General features: G+C 47.9%; 1 protein-coding gene across 3 annotated transcripts in view; it reads right to left on the reverse strand.

Annotated features, from left to right (window-relative positions):
* Positions 1-13,656, reverse strand: part of SLC43A1 (solute carrier family 43 member 1) — a 38,347-nt gene extending 24,691 nt beyond the window's left edge. For 2 of the 3 annotated variants that reach the window (XM_035124912.3, XM_088664212.1), the window contains exons 1-6: positions 13,357-13,653; positions 9,553-9,680; positions 7,810-7,987; positions 5,477-5,672; positions 4,532-4,587; positions 4,025-4,101 (exon numbers count right to left, since the gene is read on the reverse strand). In XM_035124912.3, coding sequence (XP_034980803.2) covers positions 4,025-4,101; positions 4,532-4,587; positions 5,477-5,672; positions 7,810-7,963 — 483 coding nt within the window. In that variant the 5' untranslated portion in view covers positions 7,964-7,987; positions 9,553-9,680; positions 13,357-13,653. Of the gene's footprint in view, positions 1-4,024; positions 4,102-4,531; positions 4,588-5,476; positions 5,673-7,809; positions 7,988-9,552; positions 9,681-13,356 lie in introns of all 3 variants that reach the window. The other variant, XM_035124885.3, reaches the window with a different exon arrangement.
* Positions 13,657-22,177: the final 8,521 nt, after the last annotated feature.

Here is a 22,177-nt window from a genome sequence, read left to right on the forward strand (position 1 = left end):
AAAGTATAATGAGAGGGACTTCCAGTAAGTGCAGCCCTTCTCAGTCCCAGATGGTGAGATGCTTACAACATGCCCTCTTTGACATGGCTCTAAAAGGCACAGGGTCACCTCTCCCAGGTCATGTCACCCACAGGGCTCTGTCCTCAAAACTTTGCACTCCCTGGAATCTTACACAACAGAAATGAGAAGGGCACGCATGTCCCTCCCAATACCTGAACAGGAGACAGATTACGCAATGAAACATGCACACCCTATGCCAAAACAGACAAGTTGTATGAGAGGTGTTCTTGCAACCAGTAAAAGGGGCTTCACATTTTACACGAACACCCTCTGCACTTGGAAAGAAGACACGCATGCAGAGCAGAGAAATGTCTCAACCTGCAGGGCTGAGTTCCACCACACAGATTTGCATCACTTTAATTGCTGAGTTTTACGAGGGCGGGTTTTTCTCAAATTAACTTGTTGCCAATACTTCCGTCATAAATCACGCAAATTATACCACAGCACAGAGAAACAAGGCATGTGAGAGAACTAGCGGGACGGTGAGATTTAGTAGAAAACAAACACCTGGGCTTTTAATTATGGTCTCAAAGGGAGACTACTTATTTCTTTGTGCTTTTATCCTGTGTAGGTGTCCTTCCCTGTGCCAACCCACCCATACGGCAGCCGAGCTTTGCTTTCCTCGCTTGCTTTTAAATGCAGCAAAAGAAGAAATAAGCCTGTTTCTAGAAGTACAACCTCAAAATGCAGATGAAGGCTGACATGACTGAATGGTCCTCCACACAAAGAGGTGGGTAAGGCGATGTGAGACATTTGTCTTCTGTGTACAAGGATTTACTTCCATGGGGAAGTGTTCAGACACATGAGTCTCCCTCAGGGAAGCCCAGGGGCCGGATGAAACTTCTCTATCTGGCCACTGGGACTCTTCCCAGGTCAAACTTGCCATTGGTCCTTCTCTATACCCCTTTGACTTCTTTTGCTTGGCTGGAACATGTCCTTGAACAATGGGCATGCGTTTCAGTGTGCAGAGCAATCCCTGACTTGTGCATAGCTGGAACATAGCTTACTATACAAAGGCAAGAGGACTATCAATGGCTATTAGCCATTGGAGGTTGGCTATTAGCCATTAGCCAGTTGGAGGTAGAGAAGCTTCAGAATACCAGTTGCTGGAAACCACAGGAGGGGAGAAGATTCTTGTGCTCAAATCCAGGCAACAAGATTTGAGAACGGGATGCTGGACAAGATGGGCCACTGGCCTGATTCAGCTGGCTCAGGGGTTGTTCTTAAGAGTCTCGTCTGTCACCCAGCCCTGTGATCTTTGGATGCAGGGCGGTATACAAATTTGACAAATAAATACTAATATGCAAGTTCTGAGCAGAAGAGGCTAACCTCCAAATTTCCATTCTATAAGTTCATGGATCATCGTGGCTTTTACATGCAGATCTCAGAAACCTAACAATACTAACAGCAGCAGGAAATCTCTGGTATCTCCTCTTAGATATCATGAGGATTCGTGCATCTGATCTAGTTTTTTGCACCATGGCAGTGACATGAAGTGTGGGATCGATGATGATCACAGAGCAGTCTGTGAGCACAGATGTAAACTGATGGTTGAGAGTGGATATAGGATGTCCCCACGTAAAAATCACGCCTTCTGGGTTCCTCGCAGCCTCAACTGCGGGAGTGGGGCTGAGATTCCCAGCAGGTGTTCAGACACAGAACACGGTATATTTAGCTCTGAATAAAAGATGATGCCTAAGCTCAGATACGAGCAAATATGCAGCTGTGTTTGAAATGAGAGAGGCGCCCAGCGCTCCAGTTACCCAAGTTCTTGCCTCGAGTTAGCAGAAATTATGAAAGAAATCAAAATGGTATCAAAGAAGAAAAACACAACTCCTGAGCGATGCAGCGAAGCTCAGTGAGAAATGCAAATGACAAGGAAGCCGTCTCTGCCCTCTCTTAAGTACTCCTGCAGCCACATACTCAGCCTTGACACAGGACTGCAGGACTGTACTTGTGGCAAAGTATAGATAGGCACCCTGCCAGTCCTGTGCAGTGCCCTGCCCCTGCCACGCCTTGCCTCTGAGCCAATCATTGTGTGCGTCCCCGTTTCTTCCTGCTGGTTGCCCTGTTCCTTGGGAAACAAGTAACAGCTACTGCCTGCAATTGTAAACAAGGACAGGGCTTCTGTATGCTTAATAGCTGTACAAAAGAGGGAGCCTTTGGCAGGTTCAACTTTTGCACGCCACACCCTGCTCGGAAAGCCACAGGTGCCCAAAGCTGCACTTCTCCACCAGGGTTAAAGAGACAGGAGCCCTGTCCTCATTGATCTCCCTGGCATTACATCATTATCATCTGCAGTTTCCCCAACCTGGTGCCCTCTGGATGTTGTTGGACTGCAATTACCATCTGCCCCAGCCAGCATGGCCAGTGATCAGGGATGATGGGAGTTGTTGTCCAGCAATATTTGGAGGCCATCAGGTTGAGGAAGGGGGTTGTCTGAGTTCAATGAGGATGGTGCTTTTCTTAAAAAAAAGCAAAAAGAGTGTTTTTCAATAGATGAAGCCAAATCCTAGCCTAAACCAAATCATAAACCAGGGCTGGGTATGTTTAGCCTGGAGAAGAGAAGGTTAAGGGGTGATATGATAGCCATGTTCAAATATATAAAAGGATGTCATATAGAGGAGGGAGAAAGGTTGTTTTCTGCTGCTCCAGAGAAGCGGACACGGAGCAACGGATTCAAACTACAAGAAAGAAAATTCCACCTAAACATTAGGAAGAACTTCCTGACAGTAAGAGCTGTTCGGCAGTGGAATTTGCTGCCAAGGAGTGTGGTGGAGTCTCCTTCTTTGGAGGTCTTTAAGCAGAGGCTTGACAGGCATATGTCAAGAATGCTTTGATGGTGTTTCCTGCTTGGCAGGGGGTTCGACTGGATGGCCCTTGTGGTCTCTTCTATGATTCTATAAATGTGTGTATGTGTTTGCATATTGCCTATCCCCACGACACTGACAAAAAAGCTCCACTCATATACTATGTAAAGAATGAAAGTTTAATGTGCCCCTCACCTTCCCCCTCTTATTTCTCTCTCTCTCTTTTCCCTCCTCTCTCCCCCCATCTCTCTTTCTCCCTCAACCCCACATTGTCTACAAAAAAGGCCTCAAACTGACTGCAACTGACCTGTATGAAGGATTCTGTAATAGGAATTGATACTCCCAAATTTTGGGAGTATCAATTCCTATTACAATTTCTACCATTTGAAAACAGAGACATTGAATGTACTTTTGTTACCTATGAAAAATCTTTCAATGAAAAACAGATTTAAACTGTAAACTTTATGTATTTGCAACGTCATTCTGAGCTATTTATTTTTCACTGCAGGTTTTATAAGATCTGTCTTTTGGGGCGGTATTATTGAAGGAGGACAGGTAAGGAGGGGGAAGCTGTACAGTTCTGGCAATGTAACCCACCTCTCTCAGCTACTGTGAAAATGGGAGAGAGGCCACCAAGTACAAGACAGACCCTAAAGGAGGGATGAGGAATCTGTGACCTTTCAGAGATCGCTCAACTACAGCTCCCATCGTTCCTGTCCATTGGTCCTGCTGGGTGGGGTTGAAGGGAGATGAAGCCCAGCAACACCCAGGGGGCCACAGGTTCCCCACTCCTGACTTAAAACTCAGCTTGAACTCAGGCCATGTGGAAAGATAAGATAAGATAGATAAGATAAGATAAATCTTTATTGTCATTGTCCCCTTGTGGGAACAACGAAATTGCTCTCCAATGTCCTTGGAATGAATATAGGTGAAGAATATTGTTCCAGTATCTCCTATTATCGCCACCCATCTCTTTATGCAGCAAAAGGGCCAATCTGTCCAGGGCCATCTCAAGCATGTCAGGCGCCCTGCCGCCGTGGTGCGGAGATCGCTCCGGCGCCTCCACCCTGGTGGGCGCAGCACAGCTTCCGCGCGGCGCCACCCAGCCTACCCCTAGAGCCGGCCCTGAATCTGTCGCTTTCCCCCATACTTACAGTTAAGGAGGTGAAGGTCAGGCAGATCCCACCAAAGCCATTCAGGGAAAGGCCAAGGAAAATCAGTGGGGAAAGAACTAGCAGGAAGAGAACAGAAATGTAGGTTGAACACAAATGAGATAGTGGGGTGCCGCAAAGAATGGGGGTGGCACAAACATTAGTGGGGTGACGTCCACAGGGCTTGAGAGCACCATGCGAGTTTGCTAAGGGAAGTGGGTGGAGCAGGCTAACAGTTTGCAACCTGGAGAGCCATCGCATCGTCTTTAGGCTTCAGCAGCCAGAAAGGGGGATCCAGCCCTGGCTTCTGCAGCAACTCTCCTTTGCAAGCCCCATTGCACATGCCCACATGCTGCCTACTGTGGAGGCACAGCAGGAGGGGGAGGGTGGGCCATGGGAGTCGGTCAAGAGGGGTGACGCTGCAGAACCATCCTCATTGCTGATGGGAGGGGGGAGGGGGGAATTCTCCACACTGCTACTGAAAATAAAGTGGCACATGGCCAGTCTTACCTTGTGGTTTGTAGGCTGCCAGGGCCATGAGACTGCAGGAAAGAGCAAAGCTGGCACTGCAGAGAAAGCAAGACAGACACATGAGAACAATGCAAGGCTAAGTCATGCCTTCAATGAGATGCCCCACAACCATGTCAGGAAGTCATCCCCCCAAACCACAACCCATTCTTAGTTTCTCCGTGGCCTATCCAGTGGACCCCACCCTGCCATTCCAGGGAACCAGGCAGGGCCTTCTCAGTAGTGGCACCCGCCCTGTGGAAGGCCCTCCCATCAGATGTCAAGGAAATATACACTGAAGAAGTGTGCATGCACACGAAAGCTCATACCTACGACAAACTTAGTTGGTCTCTGAGGTGCTACTGGAAGGATTTTTTATTCTTATTTTGACTGCGTCAGACCAACACGGCTACCTGCCTGTAACTGATGTTTTATCGCTATTATTATTATTCTATTGGGAGCCACCCAGAGTGGCTGGGGAAGCCCAGCCAGATGGGCGGGGTATAAATAAATAAATTACTATCACTATTCCAGACCCCTTTGAAACAAGAACCCACTTGCCAGCACCCTCAGGGCAAATTTGTCACTGTCCCTAGACCGGGGAGGGGAACTTCAGGCCCAGGGGCCAAATCTGGCCTTCTAGGTCTCTCTATCTGGCCTTCAAAAATTTCCCTAGGCCACAGCCCTCCCTGGGCCTGCTTCACCCCTCAGTGCTTTTGCCTGGCTGGAATGTGTCCTTGAACTCTGCTAATGCCTCTTGCTTGTCCGGATAGAGAAGAGAAAGGGGCATGTCTAAAACTTTCCTACCATACAAAGGTAAAACGTACATTACTGGCTCCGTCCACTTTTGCCACTGGCCCCACCCAACCCTGGAAAGTGGCCCTCAGAACACTGTCCAGAAAGTCCCTTCGGTTGAAGAAAGGTTCCCCATTGGTCTCTGATCCATACCTGCCAACCAGGCGCAGTGGCCTGGGGCCAAGCCGGTCCATGAGGATCCCCAGAGGCAAAGTGGCCGCGCTCAGTAGAAAGGAGCCAATGGTGAAGCCCAGGTTGAGCATCTCCTCCTGCTCCACGCAGCCAATGGGCCAATGGTGAGACGAGGTAGTCGCAGCTGAGCCGTTAGTGGCATTGGTGTCATTCGCACCTAGGAAGAGAAAGAGGCAGCTTGGGTCAGAGACCGGCCCTTCTCCTATGAATCTCTCCCTTTCACACTCCCAGTGTCCTAGGGCAAGCAGGCTGCTCTCTACCCCTGAGGTCCCATTGCTCATCTTTCCTCCTCCCTGGTGTGCTGAAGGGAATGCAGAATCTGTGTTTCTCCACAACAGGGTCAGCAACAGAGCCTGGGGAGGAGGAAGGTTGGGGACCCAGTATCAGTGCTGCCTTGAACCTGTAAAGCTATAGAAAGGTTGCCTCGTTTACATTGTGGTCAAGGGAAGGAATCTACCTGAGATATGGAATCGGTGTGAGGGGAAAGTGGGTCCCTAGGGCAAGGGCTTGGCCTTGGAGAAGGGAGGGTGTCACTTCGATTTATAACGGGAGCAGGTGTTTCTAAAGTTTTGCCCCATCGGAAGATAAGATGGCCACCTGTGGCTTGCAAATTAGCATCCTGGGAGGGGGACAGGTGTCGTGCCCCGAGGCCTGTAGGAGGGAACCAGGCACTCTCACTTCAAGACAGGCCCGTAGGCTATGTTTATCAGGTGGAGAATCTTTGAAACAGCCTCTGTGTGATTGCTTCCACCTACTACTGCCCTAATGGGTAGCCATAGTTGCCATATTGCGCTTACACACTGTGTGGAATGTCTCCCCACCAGCCCTACCCACTCCCGACCTCAGCGGGGGGAAACCCCAGAGGGCTGCCAAGTTTGTGGTGACCCATGACAAGGCCTTTACAGAGGTGGTTCCCCATTGGTGGAGAACCCTCCCTAGTGAGGCGTGTCTGACTTCCTCATTGACTTCCAGGAGGAATTTAAGAACATTATTGTTTACCCTGATATTTGATGGCAGTAAGATACTGTGCCCGGCAACCCAGAGACCACAGGTTGTGAAAGTTTTGCACTGTTTTTAGAATGTTTCTTAACAGCTTTTCGTTGTTCTTAATAATAATAATAATAATAATAATAATAATAATAATAATAATAAATTACCATTCCCTTGTCTGACATTCTGGGCGCCTTTGAGAAGAACAGGATATAGATTAAATAAATAAGGATGAAAAGTATGATCTGGATGTCTGTGGCGTCCTAACTCTGTGTGCTATGATGGCATCAGTATTATGGCATTGTCTGGAAGCTCTCAAACAGCCTCCATGTGATAAGGCTAACATGCCACTTTGCTTTGACTTTCAGCCAGTCACACAAACCCCACATGCTTGATGCAGGGGGTGGGGAAGACACATGAATTAGGTATCCTTGTAGTAGTGGTAGTAGCAGTAGTACATATTTGATTTTTTACCCACCTTTTTCCAAGAAGTCCCAGGGTGGCTTATGATATAAAAATACAGTATCAGAAACAGATTACAATCAAGAAAATTGTGTGCAAGGATACAGAACTCCTTTTGCAGAAATAAAATTCATTCAATGTGTTAATACGAATGGAAGTCAAAAAGTCTGTAGCTGTTGATAAGGGATTAAGATCAAGACGGAATGTAATTGGATTAAATAAGATTTCGGAAGCAGGATGAAATAAAATTATTTTACCTTGAAATCTAGCACGCTCGGCGGGTCACACGAAATGTACAATTGGCTTTTTAATTTAAAAAGTATAATTATATTTGAATTTGAACTGCAATTTGGTATTGATAAAATGTGGTTTATATTGGATTTTAGTAACTGAAAACTAATAAAAATTATTTCCAAAAAAAATAGGAATGAAAGAAAATTGTGTGCAGTATCAAAAGGACAGGGTAGAACCAGAGGCAGTTGAATGCCAGCCCTACCAAGGCTGAAGCGGATGTGTCCTTTTGCTTGGTCTCATACCCACACCAGAGTTTCTACTGCACACAGTACAACATTCTCTATCAGGCTGGTTCATAAAAGCTCTGCTCCAACCAAGACCCATGGCCAGAAGAAGCCTGACCTGGTTAGAAACATCCTTGTGATGATTAGGTATCTCAAAAGAGCAGAATGTGAGGAAGGGATTCTGCAGAGCTTTTTGGAAACCATCGGACAGGATCTTTTCTGAAATTCACCCTCCCCAGCCCCTACCACGTTCTTCACCTGCCTTACCCCACTCTCTCCCTCACCATAAATGTCCAAGCAGCGCCCTGGGATTTCCCGTCTCACCTATGCATACATGGGAGTAGAACCCTTCGTGCTTGAGCATGATGAGCAAGGAGCCCCAGCCCAGCAGGACGGCAGAGAAGAAGAGGTTTTCCACCACTGCGATGCAGGCCATCCACCAGCGCCGCCGGTACGCCTGGTGCAGGCTTGGCGCCATCTTCCCTTGGACTCGGAGACCAGGCTGAAAAGGAAGGTAGACGTCACTTCTCACACCCGGCAGTCTTATCAGAGGCATGAAAAACAGCCGTTGCTGAAGCAAAGCAGAGATGGGGGAGCAGTGTGCAGTAGCTGCTGGGATCTGGTGCCCAGATTTCCCACAGACGACTCAGCTGCATTGTGGCTCTTCCTATGAGGGAAGGAGAGCCTGGCAACAGCAGCCATTCAGAGGGGTAAGAACGGCAAAGAAAGTTGCAACCCCACCCTCCCTGCAAGAGCATATAGCCGATCTGCCAGCCACTGACTGCTCTAAGGGCCCATATATACTCTAAATTTAAAGCAGTATCATACCACAGTCATGGCTTCCCTCTAAAATTCCTGGGGAGGGCTGTTTATTGAGGGTGCTGAGAGTTCTTAGGAAACCCCCTCTGAGAGCAACAATTCCCAGAATTCCCTGGGAAAAGAGATTGGTTGTTAAACCACTCTGGAAATCCCTTTTAAAAAGGAAGAAATGTGAAATTAAAAAGATTTACATATAGCCACCCAGATCTTGAGGGACAGAGCAAACAAAATAGCATGGCGGCAGGTGGAGTTGTTCTACGCGGAATTAAAACCCAAAAGGAGAGATTTCTACATGCTCAGTTGGATGTCTGCAAACTGTAACATGTGTATAGATGCTCATGGGTTCCCTGGAGATATTAAATTAATTATATTTACATCAGGGGTAGGCAGCAATCCAGCTACACATGTGAACTGGGCACAGTTTGAACATCTGTGTGATATTTTAGCTGTGAACCAAGGAGGCCTCTATTTCAGGATGATAACACCATACATTTAAAATGCATGGCTTCCCCCAAAGGATCCCAACTACTGTCATTTGTTGAAGATGCTGGGCTGTATGAGGAGTAAGCTACAGATCCCAGGATTCTTTGGGGGAAAGCCAATGCATTTTAGATGTATGATGTAAGTGTGACTAAGACCTCCCCTCTGCCACAAACTCACAAAGCGGCCATAAACAACTTGCTATGTCTTAAAGGTAAAGTTAAAGGGACCCCTGACCATTAGGTCCAGTTGTGACCGACTCTGGGGTTGTGGCGCTCGTCTCGCGTTATTGGCCGAGGGAGCCAGCATACAGCTTCCTGGTCATGTGGCCAGCATGACAAAGCCGCTTCTGGCAAACCAGAGCAGCACATGGAAACGCCGTTTACCTTCCTGCTGTAGCGGTACCTATTTATCTACTTGCACTTTGACATGCTTTCGAACTGCTAGGTTGGCAGGAGCTAGGACCGAGCAACGGGCAGGGATTCAAACTGCTGACCTTCTGATCGGCAAGCCCTAGGCTCAGTGGTTTAACCCACAGCGCCACCCACGTCCCTTGCTATATCTTAGTCCCCATCTAAAACAACGGGATGATACTAATGTTGTCTTACCATAAAGCGCTGTTGTAAAATGCAGGCAAAATGTTCTATGAGCAAGCAGAAAGCTCAAATGTTAGGAGCTGCAAAGGAACGCTTGAAAACATGACTCCCTCATGAGACTTAACTACAAGTGCCCCAGCCAAATTGCTCAACCGCAGAACCTTATCCTTACTTGTAAGGGCTCCAAGTGTTATGCTGGGCTCCCGAGTCCTGAAGGCAGCCTTTTGCTTCTGAGCATTTGGGGCCGAGACTTCTGAAGCTCGACAGATACAGCGGAGCTCCCAGAAGATTTAGCGCTTCCTGTGGCAAGGTAGAAAGGGAAGCAAACAGCTTGGCAATGGAATTCAGAAAAGACACTCAACCCAGCAGCATTTGTAAACAAGCAACATTAGGGGGGGTGGAGGGGGGTGTTGATAGATCCAAAAGAAGAAAGAAGACCAAGGAAATGTGGCCACCACAAGATTTTGCATGGAAGCAAAAGAAAGAGGAGCTGTAAACACAGGTGTTGCCTATGGGAAACAATGCCAGAAAGCAGCTGCTGCTTGAAGTGGTTAGGAAACCACCATTACGGGAATGTGCTGTCAACACGGGGAACATGGTGGATTTTTTTTTTTTTTGAAAAGGTGTCCCATTCAACAGAAATGAAGGGAGGCAAGGAGATGAGGACAGGTAGGCAGGGGTAGGGTTGTCATTCACGAACCTACTTAACTTACTTTTAAAGCCCTCCAAGTTGGTGACTGTCACTGTGCGCATTAGTTTCATAATAAAATAACTCCACCAACACATGCACACACACTCCACACAGATTAGCTGAGGAAGAGGGAAGCTGAGCAGGAAAAAGAAGGGGCCTGTGTGTATGTAATGTGTGTTGTGTGTGTGTGACTGTCTGGTTACAAGGAGAGGGAACAGAGCAGCAACGTATGTGTGCATTTGTTAAGGATGTGTGGTTATGTACGTGTTTGGCCCCACCCACTCCAGGCCCTTGGTCAGAAAAAAGTTCCCCACTCCTGCCCTAAAGAGAAATGAATTCCAAGGGTGGAATGTTTCTATTGCTGCCCCATAATTTTTCCTCAGGCAATTGGCTAACAAAGACAGGTGAGAAGGCTGAGCCATTTGACTGGAAGTACGTTTCCATGTCTTTATTCTCTTATTTCCTCTGAGTACATCCTGTTATAGAAGGAAAGGGTATGAATTATAGAACTAAGGAATACATAAATAAATATTTTTCCCGTCTCTTCCAGCAGCGTTAGAGAAAAATCGCTGTGAAATATGCTGATCTGCTATGCCATAGGGTTGCATGTTATTGTAGCTCAGAATTCAAAGTTGTGGGAAGGCAATTGTTCTGTTAGCACAAGCCTTTCTGCTTGCCAGGCAGAATGATCTTCCCCTCTTCTCCAGACCACCCAGAACCCCATTGCAGAGAGAGGCAGCCCACTGCACTAGCGTGACTTGTTCTACTGGCTCCTCCTGCTAGTGCAACAACTCAGTTGAATCCACCCTAGAGATGCTGAAATTTCATTTTAAAAGAAAGCAAGCTTCTGTTCTTATGGAAGGAAAGGAAAACTCGGAAGACATCTGGGCACCAGTGTTTGTTAACTAAGATGGGAGCTGAAATAAACATTGGAGAGAGAAAGAGGCTATTGCACTCTGCACAGTTCCCCAAGGTTTACTGTGCCTGTATCTCCTGCTGTCCATCTAAGTTTCCCTGCTTCTTTCCTGTGCTCCACACACCCCTTAAGGTAAGGTGATCAAATTGCAAAGGAAGGCAAAGCTCCTAGATGTCTAACGGAAGAGGGGATTGCAATAGATTCAGCTTTTCTGAACACTGTGTGCCCTGCCAAAGTTCTGCTGCTGTCCTCCTTTGCGCAAAGCCACTCTAGCCGATAAACTTCAGAAGAGGGAAAGAAGTTCCATGTGACCATCGCAAGGTTGCAATAAAAACAAATAGGGAGATGTAAGAACATCGAAACAAAGTTGCATCATTCATTCCAAACCCTGGAAGCGACCTTCTCCAGAAGTCTATATTTAGACACACACACACACTTGAACTTGCAATTTAAAATGTTGGCTTGGCAAGCACCAATCTGTCAGACATCCAGGTGTATTAAAAACAAGGATGCATCAACACATTGCATGCTATCACTCTCTCGCTCACACTAGCTGGATGACAGCATGTACGCAGTGAATGGGTTTGCCATGCCCCAAAGTGGCTGCTTCAGGTGTATGCACAAACCTTCAAACAACCATTTCTTGGCTCTGATGGTGGTAAGGTGGGAGGGGGTGTGAGAAACTCTCCCCCACCAAGACAGAAGGAATAATGTGACTTGGCCTTAAGAAAGACCATTAGGAAGAGGACGGCAAGATCTACAATGGACCCCCATTCTCCCCTACAGAAGGGTTGGAGATTATGGTGGGAAATCTGTGGAACATGTTGTTGTTGTTGTTTTGAGAGGGGCAGGTTCTAGCTGGGCATTGTCAACCCAGCATTGGCCCTGGGCTGGAAATGTTTTCATCTTCTGCAGACAGCACAGGGATATGAGAGTCTGAGAAGAGGCAGGCTAGTGCATTTGGGCAGCACTGCACACCAGCAGATTGTCAGTTATTATTACTATTGTTTGTGGGGGGAACACAACTCTAGGCTTTCTGCCCAATGGACACCAAACAATCTAGCACAGCCCCCTTGGGAATGTAGCTGAGAGCCTGTTCTATCTGCATCCTGGTGGGGCTGGGGGTGGGGGGACAAGGAGCACAAGAAAAGCTGCAAGTTCCCATGTGCCAGGGGCTGAAGTTTGGCGGAGGAGAACAAAAGGCAACAGTTTCAAGGAAGATGGGATTTCCGCGGAAGAACATCAGACAGAGCGCCCTAACGGCAAAAAAAGGAGGAAGAAGTTGCCCCAGGAAACTGTGGAGTCTCCGGAGGTGTGAAGAAGAGGAGAGGGAAGAACATCTGTTAGGATTTAAGTCGAGGGAATCCAGTTGTTGCTAAAGGGCAGTGCTCGGATTGGGGGGAGGGGGGCCTTAAGTTCACCACAGCGCCCTGGCCGGGCCGACCCGCCCCCCCCCACTGCCCCACTTAAGCCAAACCATGCTCCCCGTCGCCTCTCCACCCACAAGGAAAGGGGCAAAGTGGGGTATCGCAACAGGTAGGAAGGAGATAATCCTAAGCAAACCCACATATGTTTCAAGCACTGCAGGGTGCCATTTCCTCAACACCCATTTCCTCGGTGACCTCGCCTACCCCTCTTTATGAACCCCGCAAAGCCCTCTGGTATGGGGGGCCAACTTGAATAAAAAACATTGGGGGGCTGTAAACCCCGCCTCGCATAATCGATCACAAGATTCACAAGATGCGGTGCTCAAACACCATTTGAATGCCAATGCTCATCAATTTTGGGGGTCCCAGCCCCTTCAAATATTCTATTGGGGGTACCCTGTGCCCTCCGGAGATCCTGCCGCTTTATTCCCTTCCAGGACGAGCGTTGACTCGGAAATGGGGGCGGTGGAGGGGGAGCGATCAGAATATCCTTATCTCCATGCAGAAGGAGCCACCCGATTTTGGAAGGTGAAGGGGAGATCATTGGTTTTAGTACGACTCCCTCCCAGCACTTTCCAGCGACCCGATTCCCTCTTGAAGCGATCCCTTCGCTTCTCTCTCTCTCCCCCCCCCCTTTCTTCCAGCTTTCGGCCAGGCCCGCGCCGTCCCTGCTTCCCCCTCCCCCCGCACACCCAAAATATCTATGGCTGGCAGAATCAACACATGGCCGAAGTAAGTTATTTGTTTTTCCCAGTCCAGGCTAGAGGAAGCGGCTGCCACGTAGAAAGGAGAGCCCTGCCTGCCTGGCAGGCGAGCGGCTTGGAGACCGGAGAGCAGTCCACAAAGGAGGCTTTCAGGGCGAGCCCCGCCCGGGACACTCGCCACCCCGCGCCCCTTTCCCGCCACCCCGCGCCCCTTTTCCCGTCCAGTCGAGCCACTCACACTGGGCGCCGGATCTCCGGCGGGCGGCAATGGAGTCGCGCCTGCTCTTCCTTGGCGAGGTGCTGCCGGCTCTGCGCTCGGGAGGGGTGGAGAGCTGGAGGGGGGGAATCTCCTCCTGGCCCTGCCCTCCACCTAGGCGAAGATTACGCGCCACGCCGCGCTGGCGGGTCTCGCCAGCGGCGGCCGCGGGGTGCCTGGTCCTGCCCGCCCCGGAGGAACAAGCGTGTTGCGCGCCTGGGGGGTCGGAGAGGGCGCGCAGCGAGCGGCCCGCGCGGGAAGTGTTGGCGTTCGGGGGAGGGCGGGGAGACGGAGGCGCGTGTTACTTTATAAGGCCATCGGATTTGGAGTGTGTGTGTGTGTGTGCAGTGTTTCTGTGTTTCTGTGTCAGTCAGTCAAGAGGGGGGAAAGAACATGGGACTCGGGGAAAGTGGAGCAAAAGAGCCCGAGGCAGGGAAAAGAAGGAGCGCAGCACTTTCCACGTGGGGCATCGTCGCCCCAGTCAGCGCGCGCACACACAAGAGCCTCTTGTTCTAAGCGCTTCATGCCCGCTTCCCTCGCTCTCGCTTTGGAGCAATAAGCGGATGGGATGTTGGCGCTAGAGGACCGGCTTTGTAGCCAGGGGCAGAAGGGCAGGAATCGAATTCACCACTGCCCCAGGCTACAGAGTCGGGACTCCAAGTATGTGCGTATGTATGTATGTATGTACGCGCACACACGCAGGGGCTGGGTGGCTATGTGAGCACTTGTGTGTGTTTTCCCCTCTTCTCGCCCCTATGGGGGAAATAAAATTGAACTACCTCGCAGGACTTTCCTCTTGCGCCTCTTGATTGCGCGCAGCAACAGAGTAGAATTTGTACTGACGCCTATTACTTTTCATATTGCAGGTGCAGATATGCACCCCTTGGTACTGCGTGCAAATATGAACTAAGTATTTTCAAAATAAAAATAAAAGAGGTAAATGCTGAAAAGCTTTCCAGAGCAAGCTTGCTTAGAAATTCAACCCTTGCCTATACTGTATGTATACTGATGCAGCTGGATTAAATGCATAGAGTGCAGGGAATGTTGCAAGACAGCATGTTTCTAATTTAACCGTTCCTCTGTGTAACTGAGTCATTGGTTTGCTTGTTTTTGTTTAAAATCCAACTCAGAACACCCTTGTGCCTCCCCCCCCCCTTTCTCTTCTCTGCACACATTCAACCCTACTGCACTGAAGTGAAGGAGCTGAGCTTTGGTTTGAAATAAACAGTTTTCCATAGTTTAACTATGTGCTGTGTATAGAAAAACTTTCTTTTGTCTGTCCTGAACCTTCCAACCTTCCTCTTCATTGGATGCCCACGAGTTCTAGTGTTATGCAGGGAGGGATAGAAACTTCTCTCTATCCACTTGCTATACATCATGCATAGATTTATGCACTTCCATCATGTCACCTCCTACTTGCCTTCAAAACTTCAAAGCCCCAAACAAAAAACTTCAAAGCCCCAAACATCCTCTCCTCTTTGAGGAGTTGTTCCCTCCCCTTGATTGTTTTGGTTGCCTTTTTCTGAAACTTCCAGCTCTACAGTATCCTTTTTGAGGAGAGGCAACCAGAACTGTACTCAGTATTCCAAATGTGGGTGCACTATAAGATTTGTATTGGCCATGGCAGGAAACAGGATGCTGAACCAGGTAGGTCCTTTCTTCTTCTTTTTGCTCCAGGAGGGCTCTTCTTACATTGCTAGCTGTTGTTTGTTTGTTTGTTTGTTTGTTTGTTTGTTTGTTTGTTTTCGGCCCCATGTTCTAGTTTATCCATGTCATTGTCTAGTCAAGACATAGCCAATGCAGTGCCTTCCAGATGTTCTTTGATTCCCATCGATCCCAGTTAGCATTGCCAATGGTCAGGAACAGTGGGGATTGTTTTCCAGCCTTGTATTGAGGACATCACATTGGCAACCCCTGGACTGCTGAACCTGAAGTTGTGGATTTGTATACCTAGCAAACTAGATGAGCATCCATCCTCCACACTCCCCTGTGCACGTTATTAAAACAGCAAATAGAGCAGGAAGACCCACAACTGTTCCTTTGGAAAACCCCTTGCTCCTTCATTCGCTGGGATTCATTCCCGGCTACATTTTGAGTGCACTTTTCCCGCAACCCACACACATACCCCCACCTTACAGGAGGCAGCTTTCCAATCCACCTTCTTTCCATTTTATTTATGACAATGTGGTGTGGAACCATGCCAGAAGAGAAATAGCTCAAAGCTCCTCCTGTATTTAAGAAACATAGCCTATTCCAGGCAATTTCAACATCCTGAACACATATAAGATCCTTTGTCCAAAGGGTTCCTGGGTATGCAGTGAAGATGTTAAATGCCTTCAGCCCATAGGAGAAAACTGCTGCCAGATGCAGCACCGGCAGGTAATGAGGACAGAATGCATAAAGTAGCTGCTCAAAATAACCTTGAAGCAAGCAATGATGAGTTGGTCCTGTCCAATTTAATTGGAAGGGCAAACGGAGCTGGAAAGGCAACGAAGGATTCTGGAAAGGGCAGATCTGGAGAAATCAAGGTAGCTGGTTAATGAGGGAGGTGAGCTGGGCAGCGGAACTACATGCCCCCATATGCAGACAAGGGTTTTAAAGGTTATAACTGGCAGTGCGTCGCTTTTGTACCATATGAATGCCAAGGAAGGCAAAGGAGCCCGAGGGAAGTGGCTTCAGGCCTAATTGGATGTGTAGCATGCAAGTCAGCCTGGAGCTTATGGGGCAGCGTTCATGTCCAAGGAACAAACACAGCTTTGCTTTCCAGCAGCATTGTACATGTGGAAGGTATAGCTGACACGAAAAGCTATATCCTGTGAGCTACAGAAACTCCTACAGTGGAAAGAGAGACCTGCATAAATGGGCACAGGACCTGAGCTCCTTCTGCACGGCTTGTAAGACAGAGCTATTCCGCCTGGCCTTCAATTTGAATTAGCCTAATCCTCTATTCCCCTTTCCCCTTTCCTCTTCTATGAAGAAACTCTTTCTGAGACCCCACATGTAAATTCTTCACTGGTCTTGCTGGCCCTAGTAGGACCAACTTGGCCAGTTAGCCCTGGTGATCACTTGATGTCTACATTCCTAAAATGACCCCTGAAATTTTTGAATTTTATTGATATTGACTCTGCATTTTATGTTGTATTTTATGCTGTTTTTAAGTTGCATTTTAATCAATGTTTTATACTTGCTGTTGGCCGCCCTGAGCCCGGTTTTCAAACCGGGAAGGGCGGGGTATAAAATTTATTATTATTATTATTGTTATTATTATTATTATTATTACCACAGTCAGACACAAGTCTGGCATTGGGCAGGGTTACGTGCCAGAAGGCGATGGGGACTGTCCCATAGCAGGTTCCAGCAATGGGATCAGCTGGGCAGCCGTCACCCCACTAGAACTGCACATTTGAGCTGTAAGGCATATCCTTGGAATGGAGAAGTGCCAGGAAAACAACTTGTTTGAGGAAACCATATAGGAAGTAAAACCAGTTGGGTCAATTAAAAGCTAATTGCAAGCATCGATGGCTGCAGGTGGAGGCTTCCAAAAGAACTCTGCAAAGTCCCTTCCTTTTTGGTACACTTCTGCCAAAATATACATGACAGCAGCTTCCAAGAAGAGCCCACAGGACAATGTTCTTTAGAAAACTTGGGAGGGTTCCTCCAATGAGAAGATATGTGACCACAAGATAAGCTTCTGAAACCTTCCAAGAGGGTTCGGTTTGTGCTACACCACATTCCCAGTTCACACAGCGGGTGTGTGTCTGAGAGAGGATGGTGAGGTCTAGGACAAAGGGAAGGGAACCTTTCCCAGCTCAAGGGCCACCTTCTCTTTTGCACAACCTGCTGAGGGCCACACGCCAGTGGTGGGCAGAATCATGAATATGAATGTTATCCTTTTAACAGTAGGCCTGTTTCTACATACAGTTACAGAGCCTTTTCTATCCTCCCTCCAGCCAAGCAAGAGGCATTCAGAGTTCAAAGGCACATTCTGGCTGGGATGCAAAGCAAGGCCAATTGGGGGGGGGGCGGTAGCCTAGAGGGCCTAATGGTTTGATGTTCTCCATCCCAAGCAAGTACCTGTATGAACTGAACATGGGCAGGGGGGGGGGAGGTAGATTACTACCAGTATGTATTTTACTGTTTTATTTGTAAGATGTCGAGAATTATTATTTTTTAAATTGAAGTGTGACTTACATTCTTAAGACAAAAGTGTGAAAGTAATAATAGATCAAGATTTCCCAGACAACCTCTGGATGGGTTGCAATAAATAAGCAATTGGACTCCCACACTGGATGCAAAAGTCTGGTTCCCTGGCCCCAAATTCATCTGGTTAATGAAGTGTTTAAGGGGGAGTGCAGAAGTGGGGTTTTGGAGAAAAGAACAGCAAGCTCAAATCCGGTCCACAAATCCCATCCCTGGGCTCAGCTCAGTGCGTTAAAAACCTCTCTGTTCCTTATTTCAATGTGTATTCTCTCCATCCCCCTTTAGAGCAGCTTCTTCTGAAAGACCACATGGCAGCAAGCCCCACTGAGTTCATAGGGACTTGTTCCCAGGTAAATGTGTGCAGCAAGCACTCCAGCTCTCGTGACCAAGTCAGGGATGAGTTGGGAGTTCAATATCTGGAAGGCCACAGGTTCCCAAGCCCCATTAAGCAGGACTGCAGCTTTTAGCCACTTTTTTGCTTTTGTGTTAGTGTTCTAATAAGAACCAAAGTACACACACACATCCCAAGTCTGCCCTAGACCAAGGCTCAGAATATTTGTTATTAATTGCGTGTGCATCCCAACTTCCTCCAAAGATCTCATGGTGGCAAACGTACGTGATTCTCCCCCTCCTCATTTAACTCTCCCAGCCCTGTTAGGTTAGACTGAGAGACCGTGACCGACCCAAGGGGGGGGGCAAGTGGAGATTTGAAACCTGGTCTCGGTCCTGTATACCTGAAGGAGCGTCTCCACCCCCATCGTTCAGCCTGGACACTGAGATCCAGCGCCGAGGGCCTTCTGGCGGTTCCCTCGCTACGAGAAGCAAAGCTACAGGGAACCAGGCAGAGGGCCTTCTCGGTAGTGGCACCCGCCCTGTGGAACACCCTCCCATCAGAGGTCAGAGAGATAAACAACTACCTGACATTTAAAGGTAAAGGTAAAGGGACCCCTGACCATTAGGTCCAGTCGTGACCGACTCTGGGGTTGCGCGCTCATCTCGCATTATTGGCCGAGGGAGCCGGCGTATAGCTTCCAGGTCATGTGGCCAGCATGACAAAGCTGCTTCTGGAGAACCAGAGCAGCACATGGAAACACCGTTTACCTTCCCGCTGTAGCGGTTCCTATTTATCTACTTGCATTTTGACGTGCTTTCGAACTGCTAGGTTGGCAGGAGCTGGGGCCGAGCAACGGGAGCTCACCCCGTCACAGGGATTCGAACCGCCGACCTTCTGATCAGCAAGCCCTAGGCTCAGTGGTTTAACCACAGTGCCACCTGGGTCCCTTACCTAAAGAGAATACCTAAAGGCAGCCATGTTTAGGGAAGTTTTTAATCTGTGATATTTTAATGTATTTTAATGTGTGTTGGAAGCAGCCCAGAGTGGCGGGGGGGGGGGCCAGCCAGATGGGCAGGGTATAAATAATAAATTATTATTATTATTATATCCCAGGTCCAACACTCTAGTCCAGGCATCCCCAAACTGTGGCCCTCCAGATGTTTTGGCCTACAACTCCCATGATCCCTAGCTAACAGGACCAGTGGTCGGGGAAGATGGGAATTGTAGTCCAAAACATCTGGAGGGCCAAAGTTTGGGGATGCCTGCTCTAGTCTAACCACTACACCACACTGGCTCTCCAGGGAAAACAAGCAGGAACTCCTCAGCTTTCACATCCATGTAGGAAGCTGCACCTGGAAGTATAACGTTTGAAGTTCACCGCTGCAGAAAATCGTGAGGAAGAATAAGCAACAGATTAACATCCAATACACCCGAGCCCTGCTGAGGCTGTGAGCTTTTCTAAGCAGGATGTGAGAGGTCTTGATTTTTTACTAGCTCCCTTAATTGCTCCCGCCACTGCGCCTATAGCTCCTCCTTGCCCTTTCCAGCCGCCACGGGGTGGACTCAGAGCTCTGCCAAAGCAGCCGCAGCACAACGGCCTGGCCCTGTGCAGGCATCAAACCGCAAAGAAGGCTTGCCAAATAACTTCCAGCATGTGGTTTTAAATAACTTCTAATTGCTTTAAGCAGCTCTAATTGAATAAGTCACCCTTTGGCTAAACACAGCTGGTATTTAATTAGAAAATGCAGAATGAGGCTGTAAGAAATCAAAGGGGCCCAATTATGAGGTATACTCATAAAAAAAAAAATATAACAGTAAGAGTGCCTGAAAGTTGTTACTCACACACTGTCGGTTAAAAAAAGAAAGAGAAAGAGAGAAAGAAAAGCCACGTGTTTTGCAATGGCCCCTGCTGGCCACAATGAAAAACACAAATGTTTAAATCCAGAAACAAAACCCTTCTTCATGGGCCATTTGGTTACAATCATGCTAGAAGAGGGAGGGGCGAGAGTTTAATGAAAAACAGCAACACGCCTCCTCCTTTGCAGAGGGAAGGGCGGTCGGATCTCCAGTTCAAATCATACAGAGAAATGGCTTGAGGGCTCCCAACGAAAAGCACCAGAATAGAGGTGGCTTAACAAGCACATCGGAAGAACTAAGTTTTAGCAAATATGGTGAGGGCTGCTGGAAGTTTACCCATTTATTATTATTTTCTCACATATCCAGTTTTCCAGTGTGCCAGAATTTCCGCATGGCCTTCTCCTCCGAGTGCACCTATTAAGATTGACATACATTCTGCTCTTGGCAGAGACACAGATGCCGCCCACGCTTATCCCTTCACCAGCTTCACCCTTGAACTTCTGTGAAACCCTGGGCCTTCCTGCTGCAGGCACAGAAAAGTAAATAAAATACTGTATGAACAAAATCACAATCTTACAGGCTTTGGTTCCCTCTAGTGGCTGCCTTCTGCAACTGCAGGCAGCTTCCCTTTTTTGTGCCCTGCCAACAGCAGTGTGACCATTAATGCTCATTTCATTTCAAATTTTTCATGGTTAAAATTAACTATGCTAACATGCATAGCCTGCCAGGTAATGTGTGTATCACACTCTACTCAAAACTTCTTTTGAAGAAGACTCAGGACACTGAAGCATCTCATACAGGGCTAGGAATTATTTCTGCAGTTGGCTCAGCAGGCGACTTCAGATTTTTATTTTTGGACTTCCCCTGTAGCTTTCCTGACTTGCTTGAATAATCAGAAGTGATTCTCTGTGCTAACAATATTATGTGGCACCCTTGCGCTCCCACTGCTATGGGTAGATGATCTTGCAAATAGCAGGGGATAGACCATATCAGTGTTTCCCAACCGGGGGCCACATGGTGAAAAATGCATAAATGGGGGGCCATAGCACGAGGCTAGGGGGCCACAGAGGGAAGGGGGAAAAGATTTTTTAAAATAAAAAAATCCTGATTGGCCGGCTATCTGCTTGGCCAATCACAAGCAGGTAAGGGGACAACCCACCAAGGCCTGGCGCTCCTTTTTGCCACACATTTTCTTTGAGCAATCCTGGGCGATCGCTGAGGCTCCTGCTTTGACCAGTAGAGACCGCGATCCACAACCCCCAGGTCAGGTAAGTGCAGTGGTGGGGTGGCAATGGGTAGGGCTGGGCGAGCCAGAGCTGCTTGTTGTCCTACTTCATTGTCCAGAAAGTGGGAGAAGCAACAAGAGGATCAGCCTTTTTAGATCTGGTCCTAACCAATAGTGATGACTTGGTTAGTGGGGTAGAAGTGGCAGGATCATTAGGTGGGAGTGACCATGCTCTTCTGGAGTTTATTATCCAGCGGAAAGGAGCAACCAAGCATACTAAGGTCCAAATTCTAGACTTTAAGAAAGCCGACTTCAGAAAACTTAGGGAAACGCTGGGTGAAATCCCATGGACAGTAAAACTAAAAGGGAAGGGAGTTCATGATGGTTGGGAGTTTGTTAAAAGGGAGATATTAAAAGCACAACTTCAGCCAATACCAATGAGACAGAAACATGGAAGGTGCCTAAAGAAGCCAGGCTGGCTATCTAAAGAACTTTTGACTGAGTTAAGATTTAAAAGGGATATGTACAAAAAATGGAAAAGGGGGGAAATCTCCAGAGAGGAATTCAAACATATAGCCAGCACGTGTAGAGACAAAGTCAGAAAAGCTAAAGCACAGAATGAACTCAGGCTCGCCAGAGAGGTTAAAAGCAACAAAAAGGGCTTTTATGGGTATGTCCGTAGCAAAAGGAAAAACAAGGAAACAGTGGGGTCACTCAGAGGAGAAGATGGTGAAATGCAAACAGGGGACAGAGAAAGGGCAGAACTCCTCAATGCCTTCTTTGCCTCAGTCTTCTCCAAGAAAGAAAACAACGCCCGACCTGAAGAATATGGAGCAGATGATTCAGCAGGGGAAACACAGCCCAGAATAAGTAAGGAGGTAGTACAAGAATACTTGGCTAGTTTAGATGTCTTCAAGTCTCCAGGGCCAGATGAACTACATCCAAGAGTATTAAAAGAACTGGCAGAGGTGATTTCAGAACCACTGGCAATAATCTTTGAAAATTCCTGGAGAGCAGGCGAAGTTCCAGCAGACTGGAGGAGGGCAAATGTTGTCCCCATTTTCAAAAAGGGGAAAAGAGAGGACCCAAACAATTACTGCCCAGTCAGCCTGACATCAATACCAGGAAAGATTCTAGAGCAGATCATTAAGCAAACAGTCTGTGAGCACCTAGAAAGAAACTCTGTG

The sequence above is a fragment of the Zootoca vivipara genome, chromosome 1 (assembly GCF_965207765.1).
Source record: "Zootoca vivipara chromosome 1, rZooViv2.hap1.1, whole genome shotgun sequence".
Lineage (NCBI taxonomy): Eukaryota > Metazoa > Chordata > Lepidosauria > Squamata > Lacertidae > Zootoca > Zootoca vivipara.